Source organism: Mytilus edulis, chromosome 1 (assembly GCF_963676685.1).
Source record: "Mytilus edulis chromosome 1, xbMytEdul2.2, whole genome shotgun sequence".
NCBI classification, from domain to species: Eukaryota; Metazoa; Mollusca; class Bivalvia; order Mytilida; family Mytilidae; genus Mytilus; species Mytilus edulis.
Window position 1 is genome coordinate 57513320 of NC_092344.1, and position 19450 is coordinate 57532769.

The 19450-nt window shown below is 32.2% G+C and overlaps 2 protein-coding genes and 1 long non-coding RNA gene across 3 annotated transcripts in view; 1 reads left to right on the forward strand and 2 right to left on the reverse strand.

The window, feature by feature from the left end:
* The window catches only part of LOC139485827 (uncharacterized), a 971519-nt gene that overhangs the window by 108485 nt on the left and 843584 nt on the right, over nucleotides 1–19450 (forward strand). The window lies entirely within an intron of this gene.
* On the reverse strand, nucleotides 419–17464 carry LOC139519701 (uncharacterized). The gene is made up of 8 exons (XM_071311928.1): nucleotides 17361–17464; nucleotides 13358–13373; nucleotides 12471–12576; nucleotides 11659–11810; nucleotides 10968–11088; nucleotides 10376–10669; nucleotides 1800–1942; nucleotides 419–743 (listed from the first exon to the last, which is right to left on the reverse strand). Exons 1-8 carry the CDS (start codon nucleotides 17415–17417, stop codon nucleotides 478–480), a joined length of 1155 nt encoding a protein of 384 aa, XP_071168029.1. The 5' UTR covers nucleotides 17418–17464; the 3' UTR covers nucleotides 419–477.
* Nucleotides 8650–9488, reverse strand: LOC139519694 (uncharacterized; the record flags this gene model as incomplete). The annotated part of the gene is given in 1 exon segment (XM_071311915.1): nucleotides 8650–9488. A coding segment is annotated over 1 exon segment (777 nt), but the record flags the coding sequence as incomplete, so codon positions are not given.

The window sequence follows — 19450 nt, forward strand, 5'->3', positions numbered from 1 at the left end:
CATAATATATTGAAATGACTAAGACCACGTTCTTATTAAAGTGGATAAATCCTAATGTTTATTCTGATAAAAATACCCTGTACAAAATGACTGTTTGTGTATTACGAGAAAACAAAATAAAATCTGTGATCAAAGTTCTGTTATTTTTTTATCAGAAACAAATATTATCAATTATAATATATGTCTTCGGTTTTATGGCGAAAAAGATGAGCAAAATTCTGGAGTTCGCATAAATTTGACTTATATTATTAGATTTTAGAATAGGAAAGTTAAACGTAGATCAAAGTTTTTTCTTAATGATTTTGTGTTATTTCAGTTATTGGCTTTTGCTTTTGATTTTGTAACTACAAGTTTTAATACATTTATGTTTTTTTTTTGGGGTCGCAATGATAATGAATTTTGAGTGAAAACAAAAATATACCATAAATTAGCAATTTATTTCAAACTCAAATTGAGTATAACTATTACTATTAGTAATTAGCAGGATGAAAGTGAAATCCCATAGTTGGTCTGCACATATTGGCCAATGTTTGTTGTGCTGAGGATTGTTTTACTGCAGTCAAAACCAGCGTATTGTAATCGGGTCTCTGAACATAGGGCAAACTGTCTCGCCATCATGCACTTGTCATTTTTGGGATCTTTCATATTCTCGAGGTATGGTCTGCAGTAAGGCTCACGTGCCATGACTTGTAGTACCCCAGCTTCATCCTGACAGAAGTCGGCGGTCGTTTTCTGCATTTGACCTATAAAAATATACAAACAACGTTAAATAGTAGAGATGATCAAAAAGGCGGAATAGTAAAAAAACATTTTAATACCAAGGAAATATAATAAAACAAATATCCTAAAGAATAGGCAATTTGGCTGCTTTTATTCAATAGAATACGCGTAATATTTGTACAGATCTGTAGTACAAGACACACGTGCAAATATATACAATTGAACACTAAAGGCCACATGCATGCGCACTTTGTTGGTGTATTTTTGCTTTTGAATACGTCTCAGATTCAGATAAAGGTTTTTCCCGTATGTAAATGTCTTTAGATTTGCGCAATCGATACTAATATATGATGGTATGCAATCGAGTAGACATATATTTTTGCTGAACAATTAGCATTCGTCATATTTATGTATCGTAAATTCACGCAACCTTTAATAAATTGTATCCCAGATATAAGGGACTTCTTTGAATGTGTAATTCGATTTGCAGCAGTTAAACAAAAAAAAAAAACATAACAATTTGAATTTAAAAAAAAACAATTGTTCATTACCATACGATTGATAGTAGATATAAAAAGGGGGAAAACTCTCATCAAATGTATACGTACCCTTTCGACTAAGATTTATGCGTTACGACATGTCGTAACTAACAATTTTGTGAAAACATTTTGTCGTTATCTTATATGATTTCTGATAATAAGAGATAACAAACCAAAATCAAAGTTTTGAACTTGAACTTGACCGTTGATACTTGGAAAGTATTCGGCTAAGCAGGGTCAGTTTCAAAAGCGTATAAACTGTTCGATATCATATTCCAAATATCTAAGTAACATCTTGCGAAACAAAAACAAAAACAACGAAGGAAAAAAATCAGGCGGATGCCTGAACAAATAATCAGAAGAAAACCAATAGGTCTTTCCACGGAAAAGTGGAAAGACCTAATAAACCGTCGTTGTGTTATTTGTGAATTACAATACTTCATGTATATCACGACAAAGACAGTTAAAAGCAGAGCTATATTTTTTTGTATTTGCCTAATGTTTAGTGAAAATAACCTAGAAAGTCTCAATGTTACTAACCTTGACATTCCGACAGCGTGGACGGTTTAACTCCTTGGTAACCCAGAATCTTAGAAAATTCCGGCTGCAGTTCTGGCACAGTGCACGTATGACCAGCTTTGCTCATTTCGTGCTGAAGCATGTGCATTGCGTAGTAAAAATTTCTGAAATACAGATCTAAACTATTTCACATTAACCTTATAACAGTGATATTATTTGTTCTTCACCCCAAAGGATACACAATTTTCCTCTTTTTTAAACATTTTAACTTTTAACAATAAAAAAAATGGCGATTGCATATTATATATAGAATGAAATTCAAAACAGTGTGGCTGTGGCCATTGATTGACACATTAAATTCATCCATTGACTGGGACAATTTACGTGAACGTTTGTCTGTAACGACCACTGTTCACGACGTACCTACGATAGACATTTAAACTGTGGGGTCACCAAAGGTTTCTTAACGCCTTTAATTATAAAATAATTCGAAAAAATAATCAGGAATAACCTTTATGTTTTGATTTATATAATTGATATAAATCAAAACATCGTGTTATTTCTGATTAATTTTTTCGAATTACTTTATTGAGGTGTTGAGAACCTTTGGTGACCCAATAGTTTAAGTGTCTTTAAAAAGTACATAGTGAGCAGTGGTCGCTACATGCAAACGTTCACGTAAATTGTCCCAGTCAATGGATGAATTTAATGTGTCAATCAATGGCCACAGCCACACTGTTTTGAATTTCATTCTATATTACATACCATTCTTTTACCCGAAGCTGTAACACGACAAATGAGGTAATATTTTAATTATTTTGTTCATCAATACTGGTTTTTAAAGTTCTAAAATACATCCTATAATGTTCTTTTAAAACTTGGTTTCAGTTTTACGCATAAGGTCAATAATTCTGTTTCTAAAGGCCCATATATAATGTTTTATAATGTTCTAAAAAACATTGTCGTCGTTTAACGCATGAAACAAATTGTTCATCAATACCTGTTTCTAAAGTCCCATATATGTTCTATAATGTTCTAAAAAAACATTGTCGTCGTTTAACGCATGAAACAAATTGTTCATATACCTGTTTCTAAAGTTTCAAAATGCACTCTTTAATGTTTCAAGATATCAAGATTTATTGATAACGCTCAGACACATTAATGTGTAACATGAGGTCAAAGTATAATACATAAACAATTGAATGACGAAATGAGCATGCAGTACTATCTAAACATATAGAAATACAATAATTATTGTAGATATTTTAGAATAAACAAGCAATTTTCTTAATAAAAAATGACAATCGTTTGAAGACTTCCATATTACATATGGACAATAATCCTTCCAATTTAATATATTGAGGATTAATAGTATAATATTTAGGTAAGTATTTGTTTCTATAATTAACAATAGAATCATGTTGACATACAAATAAAACATGAAATTCATCACCAATAAATTTATGACATAAGGTACATATTCTCTCTGGTCTAGGTATATTTTGCCAACGGCCTGTCTCGATTGGAATACGTAGGTTCGATGTCCTTAATTTAGTTATCCACCCTCTATTCTGTTCAGATAGTCTGATCAGATATTTTTCTAGTCCAAAGTCCTTTTTGAATGTCCCATAAAATTGTCCCCGGGATGAATTTTCTATATCGCCAAACCATGAGGTAATAAACTGATCACTCAATATACGATCAAGATAATTTTTATCACAAAAGCCCATTTGGTTTATGAAAATATATCCTAGACCAGTGTTGTTAAATATTGATTCGACAGAATCAATCCATTTAAAAACATAATGGCCATGATTCTTCAATGATAACATCAGCCTGTACAAAGAACTACTTAGTTTACTGCTAATGTTTACAACTTTACACCAATACGAAATCATTCTACATTTAACTCGAATTTGCAGAGGAAATCTTCCCAATTCTCCATACACCATGAAATTGGGTGTAGTATTTCGAACTTTTAATATTCTTTTGCAAAATTTCAAATGCATCTGTTCAATAAATTTCAAATTCTCAAAACCCCAAACTTCAGAACCATATAAAAGAATGGGTTCTATCATGGAATCAAATAATTTCAGTTGCAAATCTATAGAAATGTTTTTAACAATTCTATGTATAAAATGCATCGATTTATGTGCTTGATCAATAAGTTTCTTTTTGGTATCTAAAAAAGTACCGTTATATTTAAAGATAACACCTAAATAAGAAAATTTTTCAACAATCTCAAGTTCTTTGTCTTGTAATAAAAATTTAAATTTCTTTTTACTTTTTCTCTTTCTAAAAATCATCACCTTTGTTTTATTTAAATTGACTTCTAATTTCCACTTTTCACAATATGATTGAAAAATATTTAATGATCTCTGCATACCTTCTTCTGTTTCAGATAAAATTACAGTATCATCTGCATATAATCTATAATACTAAAATTACGAGGTCCAATTTGTCAGCCGTCATCACGTAAAAACGACGTATCAAAGAATTCAACTTTATATATAACTTATATAGTACAAAGGTGTAGATTAAAAATTACACCACTCCAGGCCCTTTTGTTTTCCACGTAATTAATATTGCCAATAATTAAGAAGTTCCGGGTTGAGTCCGATACCGATACCAATAGTATATTCACCTGTTACCTATTACCTTATTTGTACGTTCCGCATCTGACAGGCGCACCACCAAACGGTGTATTCAGGATTAATATGCTATATACACAGGTCATATACACAGGGTTGACACTACTAGATTGTCACATTGTTACCTATTGTAGCATTTTAATCAGTAAAACTTTCTAAGATAACAATACGAATACTAAAAATCTGGACTAAAATAAGGCAGTCCAGTTTTCAATTTTGTTAGCGGGCATGACGTAAAACAGCGAATCAAAGAATTCAACTTAGTTTATAACTAATATAGGACAATGCTGTTGATTAAAAAATATTCCATTCCAGGACCTTTTGTTTTCCAACTAATTAATACTACCAATAATTGACAAGTTCCAGTTCGACGGATTCAAACAGAAAGATTTGAAAGCAGAGAAAACTGCGTATCTTATAATCGGCATGACTTTATCAGATGACAATACTAATATTAAAATAAGGCTTGCGCATAGTTATATACTTTAATTCAGTCACGGACCCGCGATATCACGGGTGTGTTCTAGTATAACAAATAATTCAGAAAATATGTGCAATTCACTTTGAAACTTCTCTTTAACAGTTTCTAGTGGAATCCCATCTAGATTCTTAAAGTAGTCTTCTAAGTCATTAAGAAAAATTGAAAACAAAAATGGCGATAAATTCTCCCCCTGTCTTACACCTGCGAAACAGGGAAAAAAATCTGACTGACATCCATTATATTTTACACATGATTTGATTCCTTGGTACATATTAAAAATAACTTTAAAGCACTTCCCTTTAATATTACTCAATTGAAGTTTTTCCCATAAACCAGATCTTGATACAGTATCGAATGCTTTCCGAAAGTCTACAAAAGTACAAAAAAGTTTTTTTCGAAATGAGAAATACAGCTCTATGAGTGCATGAAGCACAAAAATATTGTCTACAGTTGAATACCCCTTTCTAAAACCCGCCTGATTTTCATGTATAAGTGAAATTTCATTTGCAAAAAAATTCAATCGAGTATTGATTATGGAAGTGAATAATTTCCCTATACAACTAATTAATGTTATAGCTCTATAGTTATCTGGATCCTTTGGACAACCCTTATTTTTAAAAACTGGTATAATTATTCCTGCTGTCCAAGTTTCAGGAATTATACCTGTATCCAATATCACATTAAATAGTTTAGTGTAAATACAAATAAAAAATGGTGGAGAGTTTTTCAAAAACTCATTCAGTATCTTGTCAGTACCAGATGCTTTACCATGTTTCAAGTTCTTAACGGCATCCACAACCTCTTGTTCTGTAATGACTCCATTTAAAATTTCATTATAAATGGGGTCACTACACAACGCATTGATGTCGATGCCGTCAAGATCTTCTTCGTCATTTGCATTCATGTTTTTAAAATATTCATGAAATGCTTCAATACTGATAGAGGGGTTGTCTTTTTTGTAGCCAGAATATTTTTTAAGTGTCTTCCAAAATCTCTTAGAGTCATTTTTTGAGAGTGCCCTCAGTTCATCCGAACATTTTTCTTTATACTGCTGATAGTTAATGTTAAGTGTCTTGCGGTATTCCTTGGCCTTGCTATTCATTGCCAGTTTATTACCACCTGATTTCGCTCTGCTATATAAGTTTCTAGCCTTGTGAAACTCATTACGTTTGTCTTGGCAATTTTTATCAAACCATGGTTTATTTTTGCGGTCGGGATAAACCGGTCTTTTTTTAGTCTTGCCTAGAACTCCTTCTGCCGTATCTAACAGTACATTGCCAAGGTCATCAACTAGACCGTTTATCTTTTCAGGCGTAAAATCATTTGTGTCAATACTACTCAAAACGTGATCAATCTGTTGTAAATTACCTGAGACACTGGATAACGCTTGAAAATATTCGTCTGCTTTTCTACAGTCCCATTTAATGTGAGTTTCTGTGTTACCTGTATTTTTTTCTGTGTTTACCTTATCAGTGTAATTACTATCAGTATTGAAAGACAATGTAAAACATATTATACTGTTATGGACATCTGAAAACATGGGATTAAACTCATCTACTCTAAATTCAGAGATATAATCAAACATGTGAGGAGATACAATTAAATAATCTACTACGCTGGAGTCTACATGTAGTATGACCTATAAATTTGTCTGAGAAAATACGACCATTACATATAAAAATTCCACATCTTTTACATAGTTCTAAAAGAAGAGTACCATATTTATTCACTCTACCTTGATCATAACTGTATCTTTGTAGAGGAACATTTTTACTTTCTAACAACAGATAAGATCAAAGTACTGAAGTACTGAACATCAGATGACCGCAGGTTCTTGTGGATGGTCAAAAGCACATGTCGCAGAAACAGATCACATCTCTATACCTGAAACTTGGGTTAATTTACAGAGATATTTTTTTTCTGATACAAGTTCGTGCTTGGATGATGAATAAATGACAGGAAATTCAACCTCACCGTAATAACTATTATATTGTAGTGCAAGAAATCAGTATACCTTGGACTATTATACTTATATAATAATAGTCGTAGAGAATACACTGGTTTGTTGTTATATATATTATTAATATTACGATTGCATGTATATCTAATTTTCATCTATTTGTATATGATAATTCTATTCTATTATTATTATAGTGCAGTGCAAGTGCATGGTGGACACTCTTCTGTAAAAAAATCAAAGCCTTAAAGGCTGTAAAAGCAATTGCTGCCATGTTAATGTTTTGGGGACTTAATTTTCATCTACATATATAAGAATTAAACCTGACAGGACATAGTTGTCTAGTGAAAAGCAAGAAGGTTTTGACTTTATATCAATCAAAGACTTAAGCAGGAAATCATTTTTAATATGTTTTATATTTCACAAGGAGGCAACAAGTTTACCAGGCTAAAGTTGGGGGTAATTATGGATTATCCCCTGGTAGTGTTTGTAACTGGGCAATAATTACTTTTCTTTATTTAATTTTAACAATTTTCATAATTAATTTAAATTAACCATTCAGTTAAAACATTTCACCTTTCGAGACGCTAATGTTGAAAAATGGGACAGAAATAAAATAACTTACAAGACATAAACATGTAAAAAATAAATATATATTTCAGCTTACTAAAAATATTTTTATAGTGTTACTTTGACATCATTTCTTAAAACTAAGTCCCACACATAATTGTTCATTTGATATGTGTCATCCTCATGCGATACGAGAAGTTTTCATGTCGCTAAATTGTCTTCTTGTCGCTTAATTTATTCTTCTTGTCCGTTCTTGACGCTTCTTGTCGCTAAAATTCTTCTTGTCGTTATTAGTGAGACCGCTATTTTTAGATTACAGGTGGTCATTTACACTACACGTATAACCTGTGTAGTGATTTTTATTTCACGATAAATTTATGAATGAACGATATTTTATGAATGAACAAGAGCACCTGACCTCTTTCTGAAACACCAATTAAACATATAAAATCGTATTTATTAAGATATAATTCAGTCAAATTTTCACCACTATAAAATCAACAACTGAAATGATTCCATATAATTTTGTTGAAACATCGTACAACCGGAGAACAGAAATCGCAGGTATGAAAATGCACTTTTTTCACTGGTGTTGAAAACCCAAAACTAATTTGACTATTATTTATGAATGACGGAAATTTAAGCGATAACAATACATCGGAGTGACCTCAAGGTCATCCTCTGTAAAAAAATATATTTATTTATAACATCGTCTTCTACCTGTAAAATTTCTAGTAAATTTTCATCAGGTATAACATGATCACTATCAATAGAGGTTCTAGAATTAAAATCACCAATCAGTGCTACTTCTTTTGAAGTATTTGAAAATCGAATAAGTTCATCTTCAATCTCTGAAAAAGATTCATCAGATGAATATCTGGAGAATTCTGGAGGTATATAAACACACCCAAGTAAGATATCTTTACCCGTATCAAAATTTCCGTGTAAAATTTCTACCCACTGAACGAACTCAGATTCTGAGTTAATAAATTTAAGAATATGTGACAGTTTCTTTTTATAAATGATAATAATACCTCCTGATTTCTTTTTAAATTTTTGTCTATTCTTAGTAAATAGAGTATAATCTGTTGGTAATTTAATTTCGTCATAATCATCAGTTTTTGTTTCTACAAACACCAGAATATCATGTTTTTTAATAAAATTATCAAAGCAGGGTTCAACAATTTTGATTTTAAACCACAAACATTAAGGTAAGTGATATTGAGTTTATTTACATTGTTATTTAGCGTTCTACGACTGTCTGATGCGTTATCCTAACGGTGTCCCGTCTGATTACTGTGTATTGGGTTGCGAGGCTCTTCACGGGCTGGTTCAAACGGTTGACCGTCTACAAAAATCTGATCATACACTAATGATGCCCGGATATTACGCCTATGGAGTTCCTTTAGCTTTGGTAACAGTTTTTGACGACGGTTGCTGATCTCAGTGGGATATTGCTGGTTAACTGTAAATTTTGGTTTTAGTTTAAGTTTCTGCGGAACGACTTTTTTCACTCTTTCATGGTCTTTATAGTGAGTAAATCGAGCAATAATATTACGCGGTTTTCCGTCCCGTCGTGGTCGTAATCTATGGACGTTTTGGAAATCTATTTCATCCGCTTCAGGAATATCAAGTTCTGTTTTAATAAAGTTCTTGAGTACAGTTTCAGTATTTTCCTCCTCATCAGTTTGTACAATACCGCCGAATATAAGGTTGTATTTCATCGAGTGACTTTGTAGTTTTAAATACTCCTCTTTCAGTTGATTTTTTTCTGTATCAATTTCTCGGGTGTAATTTTCTACCAAATTCATTCTGTCGGCAATTTCAAAATGGTGCTTTTCTTCATTTTCCAAAATTTGTGCATGTTCATTTTGAGTTTTCTTTACAGAGTCGATTTCTTGGTGTAAGTTTGAAATTTTCGTATCAATGTTGTTGAATCTTTCATCAAGTTTTTTGTCCAGTTTAAAGAGTTTATCACCCACTTCAAAGTCTATTCGTTCTAATCTTTGGTTCATTATGTTAATTGTTGAAAACAACATTTCCATGGTTATGTTCTAAACAAACTTGCTCGCAGTTTGACACAAGGTATATTTTCATCCATAATATATAAACTCATCATAGATACCAGTACTAAATTTTGTATATACGCCAGACGCGCGTTTCGTCTACAAAAGACTCATCAGTGACGCTCGAATCCAAAAAAAAAAAAAAAAGAAAAAAAAAAAGGCCAAATAAAGTACGAAGTTGAAGAGCATTGAGGACCAAAATTCCTAAAAGTTTTGCCAAATCCAGCTAAGGTAATCTATGCCTGAGGTAGAAAAATTCTAAATTTTGTAAACAGTTAATTAATAAATATAACCATATCAATGATAATTCATGTCAGCACAAAAAGTGCTGACTACTGGGCTGGTGATACCCTCGGGGAAATAAATCTCCGCCAGCAATATACCTATTTCTAAACTTTCAAAATATATATTCTATATTGTCTTCAGAAGAACTAGACGTACCATGCATAAGGTTATGCCATTAAGTTATGAAAAAATGACAGTGATTAGCTGAATCAAAGTGAGAAGGGTTGCTGACATCAACTTTGATTCGTTTTTGGCTGATTTTTGTACAATTGGCAATCATACCACATCTCTGTTATGTGTATATATTCTTTTGTCGTCCAATAAGTTTAGAGGGTTGTTCCATTCTGACTGATACAAAAAATCTGTACACATAAACAACTTATACCAATAATCTGTGAAAAAAACAAAACTTGTACAAACAATCTGTTCAAAAAACAATATCTACATATTATCTGTACAAAATAACAACTAGTCCAAAAATCTATCCAAAATAACAACTTGTACGGAAATTCTGTACATAACAACATGCACAAAAAGTATGTTCAAAATAACAAGTTGTACATATAAATTATTGTTAACAAACATACTTGCAGTATACAGCTTGGCTCACGACCGTAATATTGTTAAGATACATAATTCCCATTGCGTCTTGTGTATGTTTTGAGATGTATATAAAATCTTTACACTCTGAATCGCCGCCAGGTTGACCCGGTTGGTACACTTTGAAACATTCATCCAAGTTGACTTTCGGGTAGTTATCCTGGATCCACTGTTTTGCTGTCGAAGACTGGAGACCATCTTTAATTTTACCATCTTCACAGTGGCTTTCGCCCAACATGTTTGTGAATTGATCTGTGCATACTTCTAAACTGGAAACTAATCTGAAATTTCCCAACAATTTTTATTATGTATAAACGTTCTAAAAAGGTCCGAAAATACTAGATAATACATTTGACCACCCAAACCATCCGACTTATTTGGAAAAGAACCAGGCGTATTCTCAAAACAAAGTTTCTTTGCTAACAAAGTCTTACTAACTAAGATATAAAAGCTGCATGTATGTCCTGACGGATAAATTGTTTTGAGTGGAGGCATCACAAAAATGTATTCCGTTGACTGTCTGATAATAATAATAATCATCGTAATAATAATATACACGCAGAGAAAGAATAAACTTACGAACAAATATAATAGTTGGAATGTGTAAGGGATCCTCCAATGATAGGAGGAAAACAACCAATGGCAGATATCAGCCCAAGACGATCAGGAGATGTACACAACGATTCAGTAACTTCTTCTACTGTAAAACAAGATCATATAATATAAGTGTTATATTTGGTGGGGTTTGTGTTTCTCTGTCTTTAGTTTTCTATGTTGTGTTTTGTGTACTATTGTTTGCAATTGTCTGTTTGTCCTTTTCACTTTACCAATGGCGTTGTCAGTTTATTTTCGACTTTTGAGTTTGATTGTTCATTTTGTATCTTTCGCATCTCTTGTTGTCATTGGATAATGAAATTCACCGATAATTACATTTTGCTAAAGCAAAATTGGTCAGCAAAACAAGATATAAAAAAAGCCAAATTAGTGCAATCGTCAACCAACTCGTTACATATGTTGGTATACCCCCTAATCGCCTACTAGTTTAAGTGCTTTTGGTTTTTCCCTATTTTTTTAATACCATAAATGTCTATGTTTAGATAGAAAATTAGCTGAACCAAAATGAGTCTCGATGTTGGTTCACACCGCTCTTTTATTCTTACTGCATTGCAATAATTCATTTTTATGCAAAATTACAATAAGTGGCACAGACTCCTTAGGTCTTATATTTTTTTTTTATTAACGATAGTAAAAGATTTGATAATATGCTTACATTGACACGATTGCGTGTCCAGTGCAGTCAACCAATCATCGGTATAATATGTCGCCAACTTGGTAAATGTGGTATGAAGACTCTGCATGTCACAGGTTTCGCCATTTTTAACAGCAAGTAATTGAATACATCTACCTACTTCATTGTATATCCTGATGAAATAAAAATACATTATCACGAGTCTTCCACTTTACCGAACAGTTTTTTGTTTGTTCCTTTTGTCTAATAATGGATGTATATGAATGTTATATAAACCATGCCAGTGCTGACATCCTGACTACATTAAAATAAGAAGATGGGGTAAAGGGCTGAAATAAATACAAAACAAATACATCTAACAAAAATACAGAGTGGACGAGGCACAGTACTTATACATCCCTACAACAAAAAGACACGAAGTGCAAATCTGAGAGTACTCGTAGTTACTGTATATCTTACAAGTATGCAGTATGCCTCTCTTCCAAAGATCTCATCTTAATTTATCTCAGTGTTTCCATCTATAAAGTTAATATGCAGCGTGTGCATGACTTTAAAAGAACAGCCGCAAATCTTTCTCAAGTTGATTTTGTTTGGAATTGTTCCTACGTTAAACAGTTAGTTTGAATCAAATTATACATTTTAAGTGCACAAAAATGAATAACAAACAACATATGGTCTAAATTGTATAAATCAGTCATAAAATGGAGTGAATTAACACATATCCACGTGCGAACGCACACTCACTTTTTGCATACATTTACATGTTACGGTATCTTTTCCAGTTGTCGTGTAAGTAAACAATACATATTTTTCTAATTGAACATTACACTTACTGACAAACATCCGTATGTGTGTGTACGGTATTATTCAGTACAGCAAGAATACCAATACAGTTGGTTGAATATTTGGAAACTTTACTTATGTGCGAGCATGCGTCGACTGTAAAATATAAGACACCATGTTATCATGGTACATGTTCTTGCTTTATTGGTAAGTGTGATGTCAAAAGCTATTATACTCAGTCTGACTGTACATGTTTCATATAAGATTTGAAAACATGATTAATAACATTACAAATCCAATAAGCTCAGTGTTACTGATCTAAATCAAATACATGTATGTCTTAACTGAATGTCAAGCCAGACCCGCGTTTCCCCTACACAAAACTCATCAGTTGTCAGGTCATTAAAGTAGCTGGAATGCAAGATACGAACTGAAGTTGAAATACGTTAAAAAAATAATTTTATGCCAATAGATATACAAGAAGATGTGATATGGGTGTCAATGAGACAACTTTCCACCCAATCAAAAACACGGATTTATTGCTAAGGGGTAAAATCTTCGTGTTTTCAATAATTCAACATGTTTAAATTGAGACTGAATTAAGCAACAGTTGAAAATGTATACAAAGACGTATTGAAGCATTTGCAATGCAGTCCAATTTAATGTTTATAATATTGAATGCGTTTTTGTAGTTATATTGACAGAAACACATTTTGTATGACGATAGTCTTCGTGTGCAAACGGTGATTACAACTAGTTACCTCATATATTGATACCGATATAACTTTCTGTTCAGAAAAAAATATGTAAATTAAAACAAAATGATAGCATCGTGCCTTGATAAGTTTAATGTTTAATGATATCATAAAATAAGAACTTTTTAAATTGGGATGTAAAGGTAAAACATTACGAAAGAGTCGATGGCAAAGATACTTACTAGCAGTTACTTCTTTCTGGAAAAATGCAAAAAGTGATCAGTCTAACATATACATGTAGCAGTAAATGTATACGATCAAATCTTATATTTCTGATAAAAGGATGCAACTATGTTGTTATTACATGTATTTCCATTCTAGCCTCGATTGAAAGACGGTCGTGAGTTCAACCCTTGCTGGGTCAAACCAATAACTGTAAACCAATAACTGTAAACCAACTACTACGATATGACATCATTTGTAACGAAGCAAACATTTTCTAAAACCCTTTAGTGTTCATATTATAAGACCAACTCGTTTATGTTAAACTCTTTAGTCAGCGACTCGCTCAGAAATGCATTGGTTTTCTCCGGGCACCTCAGTTGCCTCCGCCAATAAAAACGGTTTATTCTCGATTGTCCCACTTATAAATATTTTAGAGTTCTGATTGTCCCACATGAAAAGTTCTGATTGTCCCACATGAAAAGTTCTGATTGTCCCACATTATTTCATGAAGTGAAATGTTCTTAGATAAACCAGGTTACTATTGTTTGTTTTACTAAATAAACAAGAATTTATTATTGCACATTTAATATTGATTTTAAAAAGTATAAAAAAATGGTTTTTTAACTCATTAGATTAATACACTTTTTATTTTAAAAATATAAATTTCTGATTTATGAAATATGTCTACAATTTTACGTTATTTGTAAAAAACTTTTTTATATACTGTATTTTTAATTACATTTTCTCTATGAAGTTGTTAAATAAATTTAGAAATTATAAAAAAAAATGAGAATGGAAATGGGGAATGTGTCAAAGAGACAACAACCCGACCAAAGAGCAGAAAACAGCCGAAGATTACCAATGGGTTTTCAATTCAGCGAGAAACTTCCGCAGCCGAAAGTGTGTTTCAGCTGACCGCTAAACAAAAATGTGTACTAGTTCAGTGATAATGGACGTCATACTAATCTCCGGAGTATTCACAAGAAACTAAAAATAAACAAAATAACAAAATCACTAACAAAGGCCAGAGGTTCCTGACTTGGAACAGGTGCAACAATGCGGTGGGGTTAAACATGTTTTTTGAGATCTCAACCCTCCTTCTATACCTCCAATATAGAAAAAACAAACACACAACAATGCGCACAGTAAAACTCAGGTAAGAATTGTCCGAGTCCGATGGCCGAATAGGTAACAAAAGAAACTAAACAAAATGACAATGATGCATAATTTAACAAAGGACTACTTGCAGTTACTGACATGACAGCTCCAGACCTAAATTGAACTGATTAAAAGATTATGTCTTCATCATATGAATATCAAGTAAAATCCCTCCCGTAAGGGGTTTAGTATAAATACCATCATACAATACATGAGAAGAACATAATAGTTATCAAAGGTACCAGGATTATAATTTAGTACGCCAGACGCGCGTTTCGTCTACATATCATGCCATTAACAGGTTGTAGAATACATGTGTTTATTTCCGATGCAAAGACCATATAAGTGAATCAATATTAAAGCCAAACTATGCAAACTTTAATGACCTGCCAACAGTATCGTAAAAACTATCTATATCCTTTCTTAATGAGTCTGTTTAAATGTTTTATAAGCTTTTGAAGTGAATGCCGACGTTTTTGTTCTTTGTAAAGAATATTTACCATAAAAATTGGATGTGAAGTACCTGAACGTACAAGATGTCAGCATGTTGAATTATATTTACGAATGATGTCCTTGTACCGATGATAAAATTTAGTAAATGTTTTGACTAGTTTGTGATATCGAAAACCCTGGTGTAATAATTTTTCAGTAATACAATTTAGAATAAACTCATTTAAATTTCCACTCTACACGAACTTGTTGATAATGATATTTTTTTCACAAGTCTTTGCAATTTTACTGGGAAAGTTAGAGGATAGTAATACATCATTCTTTGCATTATCAACGTCAGTTTCACATGAACCCAAGAACTCCCTTATATGATAACGAGGCCGCTGTTTAGAATTCTGCCAGATCAGCCTTTCTAAAAATCAATATTAAAAGATTGTTTTTCCAATATTCCCAGTGTTTTTGCCATAAAGTGCAATCAACAGGACTCGTCACCAACCAGTTTTCCATAAAAAAAAAAGAAGATGTGGTATGATTGTCAATTAGACAACTCTTAAGACTAGTAGACTAAAAGACACGAAAATTAACAACTATAGGTCACCTTACGGTCTTCAACGATGAGCAAAGCCATAAACCCCATAAGCCAACTTTAAAAGCCCCACTATGAAAAATGTTAAACAATTTAATTTGAACTAGAAAAACGAACGACCTGATTTTTGTACAAAATAATGAAGAAAACACAAATGTGTTACACAACAAAAGACGACAACCACTGACTGAATACTCACGTCATCATTACAATTTACAGAATTATATGACTTTTCAAACTTTCTTTTACTTTTTTTCTCTCTCTCTCTCTCTCTCTCTCTCTCTCTCTCTCTCTCTCTCTCTCTCTCTCTCTCTCTCTCTCTCTCTCTCTCTCTCTCTCTCATCAATCATCATCAATACTCACGTCATCATTACAATTTACAGAATTATATGACTTTTCAAACTTTCTTTTACTTTTCTCTCTCTCTCTCTCTCTCTCTCTCTCTCTCTCTCTCTCTCTCTCTCTCTCTCTCTCTCTCTCTCTCTCTCTCTCTCTCTCTCATCAATCATCATCAATACTCACGTCATCATTCATTACAATTTACAGAATTATATGACTTTTCAAACTTTCTTTTACTTTTTTCTCTCTCTCTCTCTCTTACGAATTTCCGATACATAGAACTATCTTATATGCAATTAAAGGTAATCATCGGTTCCTTTTTTCAGTACAACTCATCATAAGGTGTTGCATAAACACATGCATAAACGTTTTAATTCCATTGTATAGTTACGGAAATATTAGGCTTCTCAATTATCAAAATTAGTGTTTGTCAAACTGCTATATATACAATGAAATTTTTCCGAGAAAATCAGTGGTTCAAAGTTTTTAAAATTTTTATATTTTTGTCAAAGGGTCAAAGGAAGTATTTTGTGAAAATTAAACGAGCCAAATTTATTTCAGTCAAGGTGTTAGGTACATCTGTACGTCCACCTTAAGACTAAAAAAGTTTGTGACCGTATGAAATTAAAGAATTAAACATTTAAAACAATTTGACGATGAATTTGTGGTGTCCTTCCATTGCACTTTTTTATGATTAAAACTGAATGCCAAGCTCTGTATGTCTTTGGCTTTGTATAATACCTAATATCAGTGATGATCACATTGTCCTATTACTTATATTTTTCTCCTACTTATGTCTGTTCCTTAATCACCTATCAAGCAATATTAGTGTAATCGTATATTGGTTTTTGTGGTTGTTGCTGTGTAGTCCGGTTACTGTCTCATAGGTGTGTACATTACATCTTTTATTTTTTATTTGAGATTGCAGCGATCTAAGTCCATAGAATAATAAAGTACCAAACAGTTAATCTTTATTTGCTTACTTTCTAGTATCTATTGACATCTGTTTAATTGAGCAATCATGGTATTTACGACGCCAGTTGACAAACCGAATCGAATTAATAATACAGAGAATGACCATTGCCAGTTAGACATTTTGGTTATTGAATTAATTGCCGATTGAAATTGTTTAAGGCGACTTGAATAAATCGGCATAATTTGGACTCTAGTCCAATAGGATAGTTGTCACATGAGCAATAAAGGCAACAGTAGTACATGTATACCGCTGTTCAAAAATCGTAAATCTATGGACAAAAAAACAAAATCGGGGTAATAAACTAAAACTGAGGGAAACGCATTAAATATAAGAGAAGAACAACGACACAACATTAAAATGTAACACACACAGCAACGGACCAAGCATTAGACAAAATCCAATGAGAATAACCAATATAACATCAAAACCAAATACATGAATTTGAGCAATCATACAGCATCTTTTTCATTTTATTGAAAGAATATGTAAATAAATAAGAAAGATGCCTTACCGTAACATAATTAAGGTAGAACAATACAGAAATAATCGTTAGATAGTCCGGTCTCATTTCTGGTGTTAAATAAATGGTGTCCTCTGTGAGATGCCAATCAAAGATTCGTGGTTTATCTAAGTAAGTATTTATTATACAATGTTCTTATCTGAAGAACTTATTCGTGAATGAATGAAGGTTGATAGTTAGATTTTTGTATTTAAGGAAAATTACTGGATACATTCAACATTACAAAATTAGTTTTAAAATTCCAAAAAAGAAAGAATGCAAAAGAAAATAAATGTTGCATGTCATTTTAGGGAAAGATATTCTCTTTGAACATATATTATTTAAATGGATTTGTTTAATAAGGAGGTCATGATCATTTCCCTTTTTTCCTCTAATTCATGTTATATACGTCAACTGCACAAACCCATGGCGAACGATAAATACCACACGTGTCACGCGTCCGCACCGGACATTCAAATAAAGTAATAACACATGCTCATCCTTGCAGATTTGAATGATGATATTTCTTGACGAGCGACAGAATTCGAGGCATTGTGGCAGTTTGGCACCTATTTTGTTGTTTCAATCTTTGTTGCCACCATTTCTTACAGTATACTTCTTTAGTTGCCATACTGTCACGTTCTTGAAATCTTGAGCTTATATGATATTAAATTAGAAACAAAAGGAGATGTGTTATATATGATAATGTATATAGTGGAAATCTTTTCAACTTGATCGGAATTTATAAATATGAGTTTTATTTTTGTTTTATTCAGTTAAAAATCGGTAAACTAAAATACCTTAAATTTTGTGTTTTCTTATTGTTTTTTTGCTTATGCGAAAATTGCACATAATATAAACATATTGCACACGAGTACCTGATGTGGAGCAGGATCTACCTACCTTCCGGACACCCGTGAGATCAATCGCGGTTTTGGGATACTAGTACTGTTGACCTTTTCCTTTTTTTTTGTTAATATGTGGTTGTCAGTTTATTTCGATTTATGACTTTGAATGTACCTTTGGTATTTTTTCGCCTCTCTTTTGTATATCAGTGGTTTTTGGAAAGAAAAAAAATCAGTTCTGCTTTGACTTAAACGAAGTAAATTCTTTCGGTGTCCAATACGGAAGCGTATTAGCGCCACACAACTTTATTTTTAATGTTTCTTCCTATGTTTGCGTGTAAGGAAAGCTTAAAGCCGACAATATTGCTATCCAAGTTGGATCAAACGACCTAGTATATAGTACACCGAATATGTGGCTAAACACACAGAAAGACTTATATCAGTTACACAGAGACTCATTCCAGGGAGCAACATCATAACAAATGCTATATTGCCTATATTTTACAGAAACACAAATTCAAGCAAAACTTATGAATCAAAAAGAACAAAATGTAACCACATTCTTTCAGACCTTTTCACTGAATATGGTTTAAAATTTGTCGAACATGAAAATTTCAAACAATTTCACTTCACAGATGGCATCCATTTTAACCATGATGATGGTAGTCCACCATATATAAGAAACTTAAAGCACGAAGTAAACCCACTGCTTGGAGTAATTAACGATCAACCGAACTTTGAAAACCACCAATTCCCTATAGAACGTGCCTCAATGAACAACAGTTCCGTAAAGAAAATTCTACAAACGTCCAAATAGATACGAAGAAGAAAATCATCAAAGTGCTTCTTATGACAATCACAATAATTTTTATAAAAATGAAAAAAATTACCAAAGTGCTTCTTATGACAATGACAATAATTTTTATAAAAAAAAAAATCATCAAAGTGCTTCTTATGACAATCACAATATTTTTTATAAAAAAGAAAAAAATCATCAAAGTGCTTCTTAAGACAATCACAATAATTTTTATAAAAAAGAAAAAAATCACCAAAGTGCTTCTTATGACAATCACAATAATTTTTATAAAAAAGAAAAAAATCACCAAAGTGCTTCATATGACAAACACAATAATTATTAACAAAGTTATGACGACAATAAACGCAACGGCATAAACCTGAGACTACTCAAACTAGCCCTTGAAGGTTAGAAATAGAAATTTTAATGTTGCTTTGATTCTTCATTTGAAATTTTACAAA

Bases quoted from the DNA above. Each gene is read 5' to 3' on its own strand.
- LOC139519701 (XM_071311928.1), bottom strand. From the start codon at position 17,417: ATGAGACCGGACTATCTAACGATTATTTCTGTATTGTTCTACCTTAAT. The intron at 11,811-12,470 runs GTAAGTGTAATG...TTATTTCATCAG, and splicing joins ACACATACGGATGTTTGTCA to GATATACAATGAAGTAGGTA. The intron at 10,670-10,967 runs GTAAGTTTATTC...GGGAAATTTCAG, and splicing joins TCCAACTATTATATTTGTTC to ATTAGTTTCCAGTTTAGAAG.